The sequence below is a fragment of the Cervus elaphus genome, chromosome 15 (assembly GCF_910594005.1).
Source record: "Cervus elaphus chromosome 15, mCerEla1.1, whole genome shotgun sequence".
Classification (NCBI taxonomy): domain Eukaryota; kingdom Metazoa; phylum Chordata; class Mammalia; order Artiodactyla; family Cervidae; genus Cervus; species Cervus elaphus.
In genome coordinates, this window is record NC_057829.1 from 15,678,707 (window position 1) to 15,695,943 (window position 17,237).

Sequence of the window (17,237 nt, forward strand, 5' to 3'; positions counted from 1 at the left end):
ACTGTGATACCATGGGATGCTCCCATATGCTGCACATGAAGACCTGGGGAATTGTAATAAGACATTCCGGCTCGTGTCAGTGAAGTTGGTGGCGTGAAACCAACTGTGTGACTTGCATATGACAGACCTGAAATATAACAACAACTTGTGAGTATTACTCTGGACTCAACTCTCTAGTGTCTTAAGCATCTAGGAGGCTTAAAAATAGGGAAGTTCCTGGTGGTCTAGTGGTCAAGACTCCATGCTGCTAATGCAGGGGGCACAGGTTCAATCCCTGGTTAGGGAACTAAGATCCCACATGCCTTGAGGCCAAAAAAAAAAAAAATGTAGAAGTTCTTATTCATCTACAAAAATGCAAACGAATAAGAGGAGTGATGGGCTCACCAAGTGGCCTGATGGATGGATAACAAAGGAAATAAAAGTGAAGCCCTATAACAGACAGGACAGTCCAGATATAAGTCCACGCATAAATGGTCAGATGATTTCAACAAAGGTGCCAGGAATATGCAACGGTAAAAGGGTGGTCTCTTCAACAAATGGTGCTGGGAAATTGGACATTCATGTGCAAAAAGAATGAAACTGGAGCCCTAACTTACATCACACACAGAAATCAACTCAAAATGAATGAAAGACTCACACATACAACCCGAAACCATAAAACTCCTATAAGGAAACACAGGGGAAAGCTTTATGACATTGGTCTTGGCAATGATTTCTTAGATATGACACCAAAAACACAGCCACAAAAGCAAAAATAGCCAAGTGGGACTAGAGCATACTAAAAAGCTTCTGCTCAGCAAAGGAAATAATCGACACAAAGGTAACCTATGGAATGGGAGAAAATATTTATAAATCATGTATCAGATAAGGGAATAATATCCAAAATATGTAAGGAACTCATCCAGTGCAAAAGCAAATAAACAAATAACCTGATAAAAAATGGGCAGAGAACCTCAGCGGACCCTTTTCCAAAAAAGGCAAACAGATGGCCAATAGACACATGAAAAGATGCTCAACATCATTAATCATCAGTGAAAAGCAAATCAAAACCACAACAGGACATGATCTTACATCTGTTAGGATAGCTATTATAAAAAATAAAAATAAACATTTCTAAAGGTTGGCAAGGATGTGGAGAAAAGGGAACCCCATGCACTGCTGATGGGAATGTAAATTGGTGCAAACGCTATGGAAAGCATTATGGAGCTTCCTCAAAAATTAGAAATAGAACTACCATAAATGATCTAGCAATCCCACTTCAGGGCATTTATCCAAAAGAATTGAAAACAGGATCTTGAAAAGAAATTTGCACCAACAGGTTCATTGCAACACTATTCACAGTAGCCAAGACATAGAAACAACCTAAAAGTTCATCAACAGATGAGTGGATAAAGAGAACATGGTATAAACATACAATGGAATATTATTCAGCCTTCAAAAAGAAGAAAATGCTTTTTTTTTTTTTTTAAAAGAACATGGATGAACCTGGAGGACATTATGTTAACTAATATAAGCCGGTCACAGAAGGATGGATACTGCATGACAACACATACATAAAGGATCTAGGTCAAACTCACAGAAGCAGAGAGCAGGATGGTGGTTGACAGTGGGTGGGGATAGAGGAAATGGGGAATTATTATTTGATGGGTAAAACGTTTCAATTTTATAAGAAGAGTAAGTTACAGAGATATGCTGTACAACATTGTACCTATTTAACAACACTGTACAGAACAGTTAGAAAGGTGTTAAGAGGGTAGATCTCATGCTAAGTGTTCTTATCTCCACTGGAAAAAAAAAAGTCAAGGCTTGAGAGGAGTACAACTGAGACAATACAAAAGTAGAAGACAGGAGAAGAAATAAGAGTAAAGTGGAAAAAATAGAATGAAGGGGTAAAGACCAGGTGCAAGAAAAGGGAAAGTGTCAAAAGATACACCAATAATAATGAGACAAAACCACCGTGTTTGTTGTAGCCACAAAGGCAAACAAAAAGCCATCACTGAAAACTTGGCAACTTCAGGATATTAAATGAAGAAAACAAAAAGCCCTATATATCCCAATGTTCCTCTCCAAAGAAATAGATATTTAACCATTTCCTGAATTGATGTTTTCAAACTGTGGTGCTGGAGAAGGCTCTTAAGAATCCCTGGGACAGCAAGGAGATCAAACTAGTCAATCCTAAAGGAAATCAATCCTGAATATTCATTGGAAGGACATATGCTGAAGCTCCAATACTTTGGTCACCTGCGATAAAGAGCCGACTCATTGGAAAAAACCCTGATGCTGGAAAAGATTGAAGACAGGAGAAGGGGATGACAGAGGACAAGATGGTTGGAGGGTATCACCAACTCAATGGACATGAGTTTGAGCAAACTCCGGGACATAGTGAAGGATAGGGAAGCCTGGGCTGCAGTCCACAGGGTCACAAAGAGTTGGGCACAACTTAGCAACTGAACAACAACCACCTCTCCTTCTAGGCTCATCTCAAAAGCTCTCTAAGCTGGTAGCTCTCTCTCCTTTGAAATTAGTTTATTTTATATTATACCTTCTAATTTTATCATAAATTCTTAGTTTGAAATAGTTTATGATTCACTAGAAGTTGCAAAAATACTACAGGATCTCTGTCTACACTTCACCCAGCTTCCCTCAATGATATCTTACATAACCACAGCACATTGTCAAAAACAGAAAATTGACATTGGCCCAAAACAAGTGACTAAGATACAAACTCACTGTGTGTGTGTGTGTACACATACAGGTGTAATTTTATCACTTGTGCTGATCCAAGTAATTATCACCACAATCAGCATACAGAATCATTGCAAAACCACAAGCAAACTTCTTTGTGTTGTCCCTTTAACTGTTATGCCCTCTCTCTAATCCTAACCCCTGGCAAGGACTGATCTGTTTTCCATCACTGTAATTTTCTCACTTTGAGCATGCTATATTAATAGATACAAAATTATACAGTATACAATCCTTTGAGATTAGTTTTTCATTCATCACAATGCCCCTATGATCCTTCCGAGTTATTGTGTATATCAAGTTAATTTCTTTTTAGTGCTGGGTAATATGTCATTGAGTATGGATGCACCACAGCTTAACATTTTAGGGGATATAAAATACATAAAACTCATTATATTTGGCCTTGCATTAATAGTATCTTATTTCTTATGTTTCCTTAGGCCCTGTTGTTCATAAGCATTAGAGGCCAGAGACCAAGTCTTACACATTTTCTTTTTCTCCTAAGTTATAATCATCATACATCTGACCCTCAGGCCCAGAAATACAATAAAGGATAAAAATCCCCCAAAAATCCTAAATAGAAAATGCCTCCTAAACAGAATACTGTGGCTTTATGAAGTTATTGTTGGAATAAATTGCTCTTGCTCTACTACAGAAATGCATTGCCTAGAGTAAAAATTTTAAGATTTATTTCATTGTCCACTAGCTCAAGATTGTGAATTTTAAAAAAATGATTCATTAAAAGCAATTCATGACAAAATACCACTAAGCAAAATCGACACTTGAAAACACTAAAATATTAACACTGACTTTGGATATAAGGATTCTGGATGGTTTTATGAACATTTCTGCTTCTTCCAACTGCCCCCAAATTCCCTCTAATACACCTCTGCTAAAGGAAAAAAAAAACAACAAAACCAGCCACCATAGAACCAAACAAAAGGCAGAAGTTTGAAGATTCTGTTCCTTTGGAGATTATTTTAGTTCTACAAGTCATTCATGAAAACACTGTCTCTGTGAACATTCAGGCACTAGAGATATGATTTCTTCTTCAGCTCTCCCTGACCTGGCTCTGTCCTCGTCACTCCATCAAGGCTGCTCTTGCCAAGGTAGGCAGCGTTTCTGTGCTGCCAGCTGCATTGCTCCTCTCTGCTCTTTATTGCAACTGACCCCGGGGCAATGAGGGACAGAGCTGACCCCTCCCTTCTTGCTGAAAGGCTTTTGTCTTCACCTCAGTGATATCAGATACTGGTTATCCTTCCTCTCCTCTGGGAGCAACTTCCCAATCTCCTTCGCCAAGTTTCCTTCTGCACATGACCTCTAAATATTACAGTCACTTCTGGATCAGAAGGGAGGCCTTTTCTCTTCTCCCTCTATCGTCCATGAGTAGGTGATCTTATCTATTTAGTAGCTTTAAAATAGAGTTCTTATTTTAGAATAGTTTTTGGTTTACAGAAGAGTGGCAAAAATAAGTATAGAGAGTTCCTGCACTTCACAGACTTGGATTCCGTATTATCATTATTTGATCACACCACATGATTTGTAGGATCTTAGCACCCCACTCCAGTACTCTTGCCTGGAAAATCCCATGGACGGAGGAGCCTGGTAGGCTATAGTCCATGGGGTCACTAAGAGTCGGACACGACTGAGCAACTTCACTTTCACTTTTCACTTTCGTGCATTGGAGAAGGAAATGGCAACCCACTCCAGTTTTCTTGCCTGGAAAATCCCAGGGATGGGGGAGGCCTGGTGGGCTGCCATCTATGGGGTCGCACAGATTCAGACACGACTGAAGCAACTTAGCAGCAGCAGCAGTTCCTCAACCAGGGACTGAACCCATGACCTTGGAATTGAAAGCGTGCAGTCGTAACCACTGGATTGCTGGGGAATTCCAACAGATTCCCTATTATTAACTTTTTATGCCACTGTGGTACTTTTGTCACAACTAATAAACCATCATTGATACATTACTACTAACTCAGGTTCATACATTATCTGGATTTCCTGAGGTTTTCCCTACTGTCCTCTTCCTGTTTCAGGAATCCATTTAGGATACCATGTTCTATGCATAGTTGTCATGTCTCATTAGGCACCTCTTGGCTGAGATAGTTCCTCAAATTTCCTTGTTTGTTATGACCTCATCAGTATTAAGGTGTACTGATCAGGTATTTTACAGACAGAGTGTCCCTCTACTGTCTGACATTTTCTACGTGGGGTGATGGGCTTTGGGGAGGAAGACCGCAGAGGTAAAGGGCTCTTCTCATCACATCATATCAAGGGTGTGTGTGTGCTAAGTCGCTTCAGTTGTGTCTGATTCTCTGCGACCCTATGGACTGTAGCCCACCAGACTCCTTTGTCCATGGGATTCTCCAGGCAAGAATACTGGAGTGGGTTGCCATGCCCTCCTCCAGGGGATCTTCCTGATCCAAGGATTGAACCTGCATCTCTTATGTTTCCTGCATTGGCAGCCGGGTTCTTTATCGCTAGTGCCATCTGGGAAGCCCTCATATCAAGGGTACATACTACAAACATGACTGACCACTGTTGATGTTGACCTTGATCTCCTGGCTGAGGCAGTACCTGTGAAGTTTCTCCATATAAAGGTACTCTTTCCCCTTCCTCTCACATCGTATTCTCTGCAAATCCTCATCTGCAGTCCACATTTAGAGATCAGGGAGCTATTTCCACTTCCATGAGGATAAAGTATCTACATCAATTATTTGGAATTCCTCTGTAATGAGAGATTTATCTCTTCTCCCTGTTTATTTACTTAGTTATTTATTTAGATCAGTGTGAGCTGATGATTATTTGTTTTCTGTTTGGGTTACAATCTACTATTACACTATTTATCGTTCAAATGTTCCAGCTTTGGGCTTTGGGAACCCTTTCAGCTAGCTCCTGCGTCTCTCGGAACTATCCTCATCTTTGTGTTTTTTGTGCTTCTCCTTACTTTGTTGGCATTACCAGAATGTCCACATTCATCTCATATATTCCCTACCCCAGGCTCCAGAAACATACATTTCTCCAAAGAGCCTCAGTTCTTTTAACTGGAGAATGGAATTAGAAACCAAGATAGGAGCAGCAGTTATGCTTGTTGCTAGTGTGGTATAGGTCCTTTAAAAAACTTCATTATTTCTCATGCCTGATGTAGGCACATGAAAACGTGCTAATTGGGAATGGCTTTTTCTTAGGCTATATAAAATAGTGAACAACTTCAAAAAATTTGCTGGAAAAAATAATACTCTGTATAATCCACATGTATAAGTCCACATATAAGCAAGAATTTTTTGTAAGTTCTGGGAAACGTTCCTTTCAATCAAGTTGTGAGACAGCCCTCAAAATATTCCAACAAGTTAGTGAAAATACAAGACTGCCAATGTTAACCAGAAATGGTAAGGGAAGAAGAGCCAAAATACTTAAAATGGAAATGAAAACTATACAAACAGCACAGTTCCACTAAAGAAGTGATTAGATATTCATAATATTGAGAATCACAAATTGTTTCAATAAAAAATAAAGTGAAAAGAAAACTCGAAAATTTAGATATTGCTCATATATTATGCATGCAATGGACTAGAGAGAATAGGAGTAATTCCACTGCCAAAAGGAGTTTATAATCTACTTTGATGATATTCTAGAATTTCAAAGATGGTACAAATGTTCTCACTAAAGCTGGCTGAAATTTAAAAAGAAAAAATCTCTAGTTGTTACTTACTATGATGTAGTATTAATGGATAACCAACTAGCTTGTCTATACAAGGAAGCCCCACATTATAGCAACAGGGGCAGCAAAAGCCAAAATTCTGTGCATGCAATAAATCTTCTTGCAGAGTATTTGTTACCATAGAAGTTAATATTCCCAACCAAGGTCTCACTCTTGTTTTTGATTTCTTCAGTGGCCACAAAACTACATTTAATGAATTAAAAATCACATGCATTTAGGTTTAAATCAATCAAAGAGAACATTAAATTATACTTAACATGAATCAGCATCACTATGAGATATAAGAGCCTTCCTCTTTCTTGCTTCTTCCTAACTCACGACTTTCTTCCCCATCAATAAATCAGAAAGCAAAGAAAACCTTTATCCTCCTGGTAGTGAAACCCAAATGCTCTTTGGGGAAACCTGAGAGGCAGCTCAGGAGAGAAGCTTCTGGAAAGATCTCAAGGCCACTGCAGAGCAGGAGAAACAGACTCAGGAACATCCTTTGGGGCAAGGACAAGTGATGATTGTGCTGAAGGTCCATAACAGAAAGTCCTTTTGATTTGCAAACAGCCCCTCTTCACCCTGTCAGATGCCGGAGAGAGCGTGCCAGCCCCAAGTGGACAAAAGCTGCCACACTTTGTGTTGGGCTTTTAAAAAATGACCCTTCTAGAGATGTCCTTGGTGGGCCAATGGTTAAGACTCTGCAGTTCCACTGCAGGCGACATGAGTTCAATCCCTAGTCAGAGAACTAAGATTCTGCATGCCACGTGGCTTGGGCAAAAACAGACAGACAAAAACCAAAAAGTGTGACCCGTCTTACAAAAAGTCATAGCAGCATAGTGCTGGGCTGGATCCTAAACTCACAGAACCAAGCCGTTTCTGCCTCCTGCTATCCTCAGCCACTTGCATGGCTGCGGCACTTCTCCTCTGTCAACCTGAAGGGCATCCATCCTTGGTGTCCCGTTATTACAGCAGACAAAATGAGATGACACCCTAACGTGAAGCTGTTTCACTGTCCCAGACCACAAAACCTTTCATGCTGCCACCCTTTTAAGCTATCACCATACTTTATTCTGCTGTGAAGCTGCCCCTCCAGCCCCCCACCCCCCCACTTTTCTCCCAGCTCTGTTGAAAACCTGTTTACCAGCGAGCACAGAAGAGCAGCCTGGCCACTTCAGTCATAAGACACAAGCCCTTGGCCGGCGACCTTCTCTTTCCTCCCTCCACTCATTGCCCTCCCTCCCACCTTCCTCTTTCTTCCCTGCTGGGTCATTAATTTGCCCTCCTGCCCTGAGAGTCCCATGCTGTGCGGGTGTGGAGCCAGGGACCCCGGGGAGAGAGGTTTTTGGGGTCAGATGAAGACAAATCTGCCTTTGAGGGGAAGGCTTCTGAGGAGCAAAGCCAGAGACAGGAGCAAAGCCAGAGACAGAAGCAAAGCCAGTTCCTTCTTGCCCGGTCTGTGTCTCAGGGCCGAGGCCCACTCACCACCACTGCAAAGAGCAGGAGGCAGCCTGTGCTCGGAAGGACACAGGCCTTGGAAATAAGATATGCCCTGCCTCGCCACTTCTTGGCCATCTGACCAGTAGCTACGGAACCTCCGCATCACTTCTCCCTCAATTTCAATATGACACCTGCATTAATTATTTTGAGGATAAAAAAGGAGACGGTGAATATAAAACATAACAAGAGAACCCATAATAAACTATGATGCATCTCAGAAAAATCTATCCAAGCTTCTTGTCAATTCATTGGCACCTAAAATCATAGTCAAAGGTAGTCTTTTCACAAAGGTTTTTTAGAGTTAAATTACATTTTTTAGTTCCAGAAAAACAAGAAAACCAGCAGCTGGTATTACAATATTTGTGCTTAAAAATCTGAAGCAAAGACTCTGTTGTGATGGTATTGATCATTTTTTTTTAATGTTTCTGGACAACACTTGACCCCTCTCTGTTTACAAGACTTTTTATATGCTGGGAGGGAACGTATTCAGGGGTACCTAATAAATACAGCAGAAATGAGTCGCAGAGGCAGCTGAGAACACACACTCACCGGGTGATATTGGCCGGCTTGAACTGGGAGAAGGTGTGTAAGGGATCGGGCTGGACACAGTGCGAGGTCTTAATCCTTGTGCAGACATCTCGTTAAAATACCTAAGAGGCAGGATGACATGGTTAGCACCGCCTGCATCCCAGCGGTTCCTCAGAAAGCTCCCCTGAGAAAATGTCAGATGTTCGCATTGTGAGGTAGAACTCCTGAATGTTCAGAAAGTGTCGCTGTAGCGATGCACGTGTATAATACAGCCGCCAGAGCCACGCTGCTGCACTGCCTGGCACAGCTCTCTCTGCAGGGGCATGGGTGAGGGAATCCAGGGTGTCTTTACTCAGGATGGAGGCCTGATGTCACCAGCATCACAGAGAGGACCAGGCTTTTCTCCATCACAGAACAGTTACGTAGGCGTTCACTCCCCCAGTCCCAAGAATGAGACACAACCATGTTGTAACTGTGTGCTGTGTGTGCGTACGTTAGCTGCTCAGTCATGTCGGACTCTTTGCGACTCCATGGACTTACAACACTCCATGTTGTAAGCGTGTGTTGTGTGTGTGTGTGTGGTTAGTTGCTCAGTTGTGTTGGACTCTTTGCGACTCCTGCCAGGCTCCTCTGTCCATGGGATTCTCCAGGCAAGAATACTAGAGTGAGTTGCCATTTCCTTCTCCAGGGGGACCTTCCCGATCCAGGGATCAAATCCAGGTCTCCCACATTGTAGGCAGATTCTTTAAGGTCTGAGCTACCAATGGGGCTCAGTGGCTACATGTAAATGCTATAATGGCTACATGTAAATTGTTACTTGAAAGACCAAGCCAAGCAAGCCCTCTGAGATGTATGTCATCAAATTAAAGGTACGTGGTTCCCTGAAGTGGATGTTAATTCTTTACAAGGCAGGCCTTGCTTAACAGTCACGTGTTTGAACGCGGGATGTAATAAAAAACACTCGGGTGAGCACCTCAGCAGGTCGCACAGTGCACGTCAGCCTTCTCCCTGGATTCAGAAATCACATTAGACCTCACTTGGTGAATGAGCACAGAGAGCTGACAAGGGCGAATTTCTGCTTGAGGAACTCTCTAATAAGTGACCCTTCCTAGGCTTTCCAGCCAAAGGAAGGAACACGTGCAGACATGTCTACCCTAGAGGCGATCTCAGCCCTGACGTTTAATCAGTTCACACAAGGAACTTGAACACAGTTACTTCTATGCAGGTTTAGTCAACTCGAAGAAAACAAGGCTCCCAAGTTTGGCGTGCACCTGTCAGTGAGCTACCCACCACCAGTTCTCCCTGCTCTCTTAGTGTAGCCCACCATGGCGCTGCTAGACCAGACACCTGTGATTCTGCAGCCAGCAAGGCTACTAAGACCACTTCTTGGTCTTTAAGGAATTCAACATATGTAAGTCTCAAGTGTCTATTTTCCTTCTCCCAAATGTGATACTATCCCCAGTAGGGACAGCAGACGTCTTTATTGGGCAGCTGTACTTGACTCCTGATAATCAACCTAAAAAAGGTAACAAGGACCTACTGCATAGCACAGGGAACTACATTCAATATTCTACATTAACCTATATGGGAAAAGAATATGGAAAAGAATAGATAGATGAATATGTGTTAGCCGCTCAATCATGCCTGACTCTGCAATCCCATGGACTGTAGCCCACCAGGCTCTGCTGTCCATGAAATTCTCCAGGTAAGAATACTGGAATGAGTAGCCATTCCCTTCTCCAGGAAAATCTTCCTAATCCAGGGACTGAACCCAGGTCTCCTGCATTGCAGGCAGATTCTTTAACATCTGAGTCACCAGGGAAGCCCAGATATCTGGATTTGTATAACTAAAGCACTTTGCTGTATACCTGAAACAAATACAACATTGTAAATCAACTATCCTCCAACATTAAATAAAAGAAGAGTGGGAGAGTGGGGCTAGGAGTCAAACCTTGTTCCTGATGCTACCATGTACACTGGAAAAGTCAAAATAAAAGAAAGTAAGCAAGGCAAACCTTCTGCAGTAAATACCAATTCTGGGGAAAAACGATTTTTGTCCAGAAGACTGAAGTATCCTTAGTGTTGTCACCGTAGTCAGAGAACTTGTCCTTCAGTGCGTCATATTCAAAATTCAAAAAAGAAGGGATATATGTATACAAACAGCTGATTCACTTAGCTGTACAGTAGAAACTAACAATATAAAGCAACTATACCCCAATTAAAAAAAACAATCAAGCACAGGGCCCTGTGTTGTGTATATTAACACACGCTCTGCTCCATTTCTTCAGGTAGTTGATAAAGTAGTAAGTTAACTAATATTCTAGCTGATGTTCTTGGTCAAAAAGGTTTTCAGAGGATAAGAATTTCAGGAAGAATGAGACACTGTCAGAAACAGATCAGTGAAATTCAGAGTTAAGGATGACAATTTTAGAATATAAACTTCTGAGGAAAAAAGACTCACTTTCATTCTTCTCAAACAAGGAAGATAGTTTTAAAAACAGATTTAAGTCTATTCTTATTAAAATGTTTTAAATGATAAAAGTAGATCTTCATTATAAAAAACCATACATTTTTTATGAAATGATAATACTATCACTGCCCACAGTGAATTAATCAGAAGGCCTGTTAGCTCTCTGGATCTGTTCAGTAAGAGAAGTGGAGTGCTGATCTGCTAGAACTGCCCACATGTGTTCAAACAACGTGCTGTTGTCAACAGCAACTGTAAGTCATCACAGCCATTGGCAGACCCTGGTCAGAGACTGGCCGCCCAGTCCTGTCAGATGGTGGTTGTCTTAACAATCACCTCTCTTCAAAGTACAGAACAGGAGGGCGGGTAGGGAAGGAAAGGAAAAATCTGTCTAGCTAACCAAAGCATGACTCTCTTATTCCAACCCATTTCTCAGTGGGACAATGAGGGTCTTGATATTGAGGCCTGGGCAGATAAATGTATTTGTTTTGTTTTTGAAAAGTAGCTGCAAAAAGGCTGAAAAGTCACCAAGTGTGTTAAAGCAAAACCTCTGGCTTTCAAAAACTTTCGCCTATCTCTGGCAGATTCTTTCACCTCCTGGACACATTTGCTTTCTCAGGCTGTACCATGCATGGCCTGCTCATCTTTTCTGTGAACTAAGATGTTCCCACCCATACTCTAAGGGCTTCCCCGGTGGCTCAGTAGTAGCAAAAGGAGACGCAGGTTCAATCCCTGGGTCAGGAAGGTTCCCAGGAGAAGGAAATGGCAACCCACTCCAGAATCCTTGCCTGGGAAATCCCATGAACAGAGAACCCTGGCAGGCTAGTCCATGGGGTCGCTAAAGAGTCAGACATGACTTAGCAACTAAATAACAATCACCCATGCTCTAAAGAGACATGACATAGGATCAGATGAATTCAACAACACATGTCGATGCTGCCTCTCTACACATGACCTGCCCCACTTCTCTCCTATCAGTAATTTGGCAGAGGTCATTTCCTTTATCTTTCTGTGTTTAAGGAGGATGGTCAATCTTCTTCATTTATCTCATTCTCGGCATCCACTTTGAGGTGACAACATTCATCATGACAATAAATAAACGTTCCAGCCATCTCCTACCACATCTCATAGGAGGTGAAGCGGGGCTGGAGGCTGGTTTTCGTTGCTGTTGTTCTCAGGAGGTTTGTGGGACACACACGCACCTTTCATCATCCATCTCTAAGCTCGACTCGCTCTCCGAGAGCTGTCGACAGAGGGCCTCTCTTCTCTCCATTTCCCTCTGCAGCTTCCTCTGCAGCCTCAGGTTCTCCTCTCTCATGTGACGTTCCTCCTCCAAATACTGCGCCATTTTCTCGGAATCTGAAAAGCCAGAGTTCTCGATTAAACCAAGATCCATGCAGTCATAGTCCACTCTTAAAAAGACAGGGCTGGTCCAGCCTCTGTGCCACAGACCAAGAACAAGACAGCCGTTCTCACTCCCCACACACAGATGACACCTGGATTTCAAGTTTATCCCAAGTACCAAGGTTGACCAATGATCTGCACTTAGGAAAAAAAACGTGAAAAGCAGTGAAGGATTAGGCAGCATCAATCCCACTTCCTCGCCTTCTAAAGTGCTCTATGCAGAGGAAGACACGCTGGAGCACGTCTGGCCTGAGTGGTTACCAGAGCGCTCACTACCTTGCTGGAGTGGAGAGGGGAAGGGGTCCAGATAGGGAAATAAATTCAGCCCATGGGCTCCCCGCAGGGCACCACTTCTGCTGCTTGTCAACACCAGACACAGTGGGGCAGGTCGTCTATGCGAACACACCCAGAGACCACACTTGTTAGCACACCCCCAGTGCAAGTGGTGGTGGTGGGGGTGGCGGGGAGGGGGTTGCACATGGAGAACCAGTGTACTCAATGAGCTAGGTGACAGTTATAAATCTTTTTACAAAACCAGAAACTGACGTAGTAAGCACTATGTGATCAACATTTCCAACATTAGATCAACATTTCCAATCAGTCTAATTTTTGGTGTATGTGTTACTGTCTCCTAACTGATGCACAGTGTTTTGGAGGCAGACAGCATATCAAGACCTACGTGCAGCCAGGTACTTGGGATGGCTCTTGCTTATGACAAGTACCCCCTTCCTCGGGAGCTGCTCCATATGTGGGGCAGTCAGAACTAATTGGCTGCAGGGCTAGACACTATAGACTCAGGCTGAACCAGCCAGATCATCTCTTGGAGGAATCTGAAATGTGGAACCAACATCTTCCTGGGGCTTTGGAATCCCCTTCTGCTGAGCTGTCTGCCCTCCGGAGTACCTCTGCAGGATTCTGTGACATCCCTGCAACCAAAGGTAAAACATGACCCTCTGCCCTTTCCTGGTTTACCCTAGACAGACCTCCCCCCTTTCCTGGTTTACCCCAGACAGAATATGTTGTTACTAAGTAACAAAAATAACCTTCATACAAACCTCAGTGTCTACCCATTTTCTTGGCTCCTTCATTTCCCCCTATCTCAGGCAAGGAACTTGGGAAAAGTACAATCTCCATCTACTTCTCTTTTCCGAAAAGTACTTACAAGTTTAGAGCGGCCGTGACCACATCTAAGAGATAGCCCGACAGGATACTACCCCATATTATCAGTCTGGTCCAAATTTAAGAAGGAAGGAAGGTGGTAACTGCTGCACTGACAATTTCTCTCCTATAAACTGACCCTATTTCGACTTCCAAGTCTACCAAATGAGTTCCAGTTTTATATAACTCAATGGAGGTCTGGCATTTTTAGCAAATAATGACTTTTGATGAGTACTCAATGACTTCCAAGAGACCACCATGACAGAATGCATCCAAGTTTTTGAAAATCCTTATTTTAGAAATTCAAATGAAAACACCCAAATTATTACACACTATTATGCACATTAAACGCTAAATCTCTCGGCTGTTTTCAATCTAACCAGAAACCCTGCTGTCTAATCCAGATGCAAAAATCTCCTTAATTGAAGGCATGCTGGGAAAATATTTACAAAGTACACTTTTAATATAAATGATTAAAGGTATTTCATCCCAAATATGTTTGGGGGCAGAATTTTTCACTTGCTCTACAAGAAGTACTCTATCAGCCTCTTGGAATCTTTAGTGTTTCTAGAAGGAGATGGGCAGCTGTCAGGGCAAGTTGCCTTTCTTTTCCATAAATAGGCGAGAACTGAGGATTCATGAGGCTTTGAGAATAATTATTTAAGAGGAAACCCTATCTTTCAAAGAAAAACGGCAATCCTTTAGCATCTGGGGAAACCAGCAGGGGGATCCTTAAACAATAAGCTATAGACAAGAACATCAGTCACCAGGAGCAATGGTTGAAAAGACTGCCTGGCAGTTTGGCAATTAACCCAGAAGCCAGAGGCACAGAGAAGGCAGAGGCCCAGAGCCTCCGGGTGTGACAGACCCAGGCACAGATGGCTGAGACCGTGGCATTGCTTGGCTGCCCTCTGCCGGCAGGTCACTACACCTGATTTCACAGGGCTGGATTTACTCTCGGGGCTTCCCTGGTGGCTCAGGTGGTAAAGAATCTACCTGCAATGTAGGAGATCTGGGTTCAGTCCCTGGGTCAGGAAGATCCCTTGGAGAAGGAAATGGCAACCCACTCCAGTATTCTTGCCTGGGAAATTCCATGGACAGAGGAGCCTGGCTGACTACAGTTCATGGGGTTGCAAAGAGTCAGACATGACTGAGCAACTAACACTTCGTTTACTCTCAGGAGTCATCCTCTTTCTCCTACACTGAGCTCCCTAAGGCTCTGAAGTCACAGCTTATACTTCCGCCATCTTCAGCCACCTCACAAATCCAGTCAAAAATAGTGTCAGCTGAAGGTGATTTCCAGTCTCCCAAAAGATGGTTCCTATATGATCCTAAGGTGGCTTGTACCTGGCTTTTTTTTTTTTTTTGGCTGGTGTGTGGGATCTTAATTCCTGGACGAGGGACTGAGCCCATGTCCCCAGTACTGGCAGCACCCTAAACACTGGACCACCAGGGAAGTCCCAAAGCCTGCACTTCTGCATTCCCTTTCAAGTTTACGGTAAGAAAATACTTCTGCCCAGATCTCATCCAAACCAGTGAAATTAAAATCCACAAGGATGAAGCTTCTCCACTGGTCTACGAAAACTCCCCCGAGGCTTCTAACATTCAACCAGAGTTGAGAGACATCTGGAGAGAGGTTCAAGCTCAGACTCAGCTTGACTTACGGGAAAAGGCCCAAGTGCCCGAGGAGCTTTCAAAGGGGACTAGATTATACAACCTAAGGAGGCAGATGCAGGTGGATGAGGAAAGTCTCATGAACTCATCCTCTAAACCCAACCTAAACCAACTGTGAGCAGCTAGGAGCCACACGCAGCTACTTCAGCTCAGTCTTCCCTGTCCTCACGAAATCCAAACAGCATTTACAGATGCCTCTGTTGATATCCACAGTGTCTCCAGGGACCAAACATTGCAGTAGGAAGGAAGTAGAGGAAATAAGATACCCTTCCCAAATTTCTTCCAAAAACATTGTCTGGGGAACAACAAGGCAAGTACACACAGGAAAGAAAACTAGCACTGGAAAGATTTCAGAAAGGGGACAGACCTTTGTCTGTTCAACACAGCAAAAACTCAAAAAACACCCAAACCTAAAACAACTAATACTTGAGAACTCTTTGACTTGTTTTCACGGAATACACATCCATGGTGATTCTCAAACTGGGATACATGATCAGAATGGCCTTTATTTAAAAAAAATACAGGGGACAAGGCTCCACCCCTAGCGTAAGCCCAGAAGCCTATATGGGGTTAGCCAGGATGGTGGCCTTCTACAGATGTCCACACCCTAATCTCTGAAGCCTGTGGCCATGGTGAGGTTAAGGACCCTGAAATGGGAACTCATCCTGGATTACCTGGGTGGGTCCGATGCAGCCCCAGGGTGCTTAAGGGGAAGGCAGGAGGGTCAGAGTGAAAAGATGTGACCTGGGTGGCAGAGGTGGGAGTGGTACCCATGCAGAGGAGGAGTCATGAGCCAAAGAATGCAGACGCCTTCAAAAGCTGAAGAAAGCAAGCAAACAGTTTCTCCTTTCAAGCCTCTTATGAGGGAACGACCCCTGTTGACACCTTGATTTTAGCCCAGTGAACCTATTTTGAACCCAGACCTCCAAAAACTGCAACATAATAAATTGGTATTGTTTTATTCTTTGTTCTCTTTTTAATATAATATATTGGTATTGTTTTAAATCAGTGAGTCTGTCTCTTTCTTTTTCTTCACCATCCTAAGTGTGGTTGAATTTGCTCCTTGCCACGTCTTTCTTCTCACAAGACTTTCTGGGTCAAGTGATTCCTGCCCCTCTCCCCAATGGATTTGAATGAAAACTGGTAATAAAACCAGGTACAATTCCAAGAGAAGACATACGAGAAGAAATCAGGTACAATTCTAAGAGAAGACATAGGAGAAGAACCAAGCTGGGTCTAAGGAGCCTCACACATGAATCGCACATATTTATACTGTGTCAAGGTCACTTTCATCCTACCACATCGCTTGCATCTTAACCACACAACTGCTGTCTGAACAGGCCACATGTGTTCTATAGAAGAGATGGAATGGCTGGTTCTCCTGTTGTGTTTCTCAGCTAGTACTTTATCTTACTAATAAATATGTGAGATCTTTTGTTGGAAATAAAATAAAATAAATGACTAAGTTTGTGCTCATTTGTTAACAGCACTGTATTTCTTAAAGGTTCCCAAGATGACCTTGATGTCCCATCCCAGACACAGTACTGAATTAGAGCTTGCAATACACTTCAGAGAAGAAAACATAAAGATAAGAATCACTGAAATTTTAAATGTGCATTTCATCTGACTCAGCAAATCCATGCCCTGGAGTTTACCCTGAAGGTATTCTTACACAGGTATCAAAATATGTGTATAGAGATGGTCTCTATGGTAGCGCATGGCAGCTCAAATGGGTCTGTTGATAAGGGATGAGTTAAATAAGCTACAGCATATCCATACAATCAAACCCTGCACAGACTTTAAAAGGGAGAGTAAGGCAGTTCTGTATGTATCGGCAGGGGAAAAATTGCAAGAGACAGTAAGTGAAAACAGAAAAATGCAAAAAAGGTATGTTCACTGTGCTACTATTTATATAAAAGAAGTCTACACACACACACATCTGAGGACTATATTAAAAATGTGCTAATTGTAAAAACTGGGGGGCTGGGGGTCAGGGGTGAAAGAGACTTATTTTTTCCCTGCATACTTTGTACTGCATTATCTATTCAAATAAATTTG

The 17,237-nt window shown here is 42.7% G+C and overlaps 1 protein-coding gene across 1 annotated transcript in view; it reads right to left on the minus strand.

Annotated features, from left to right (window-relative positions):
• CCDC6 (coiled-coil domain containing 6) overlaps positions 1-17,237 on the minus strand; it is a 109,524-nt gene that overhangs the window by 5,448 nt on the left and 86,839 nt on the right. The window contains exons 6-8 of the mRNA XM_043925017.1: positions 12,146-12,302; positions 8,498-8,598; positions 3-127 (exon numbers count right to left, since the gene is read on the minus strand). Of these exons, the coding sequence (XP_043780952.1) occupies positions 3-127; positions 8,498-8,598; positions 12,146-12,302 (383 nt within the window). The remainder of the gene's footprint in view (positions 1-2; positions 128-8,497; positions 8,599-12,145; positions 12,303-17,237) is intronic.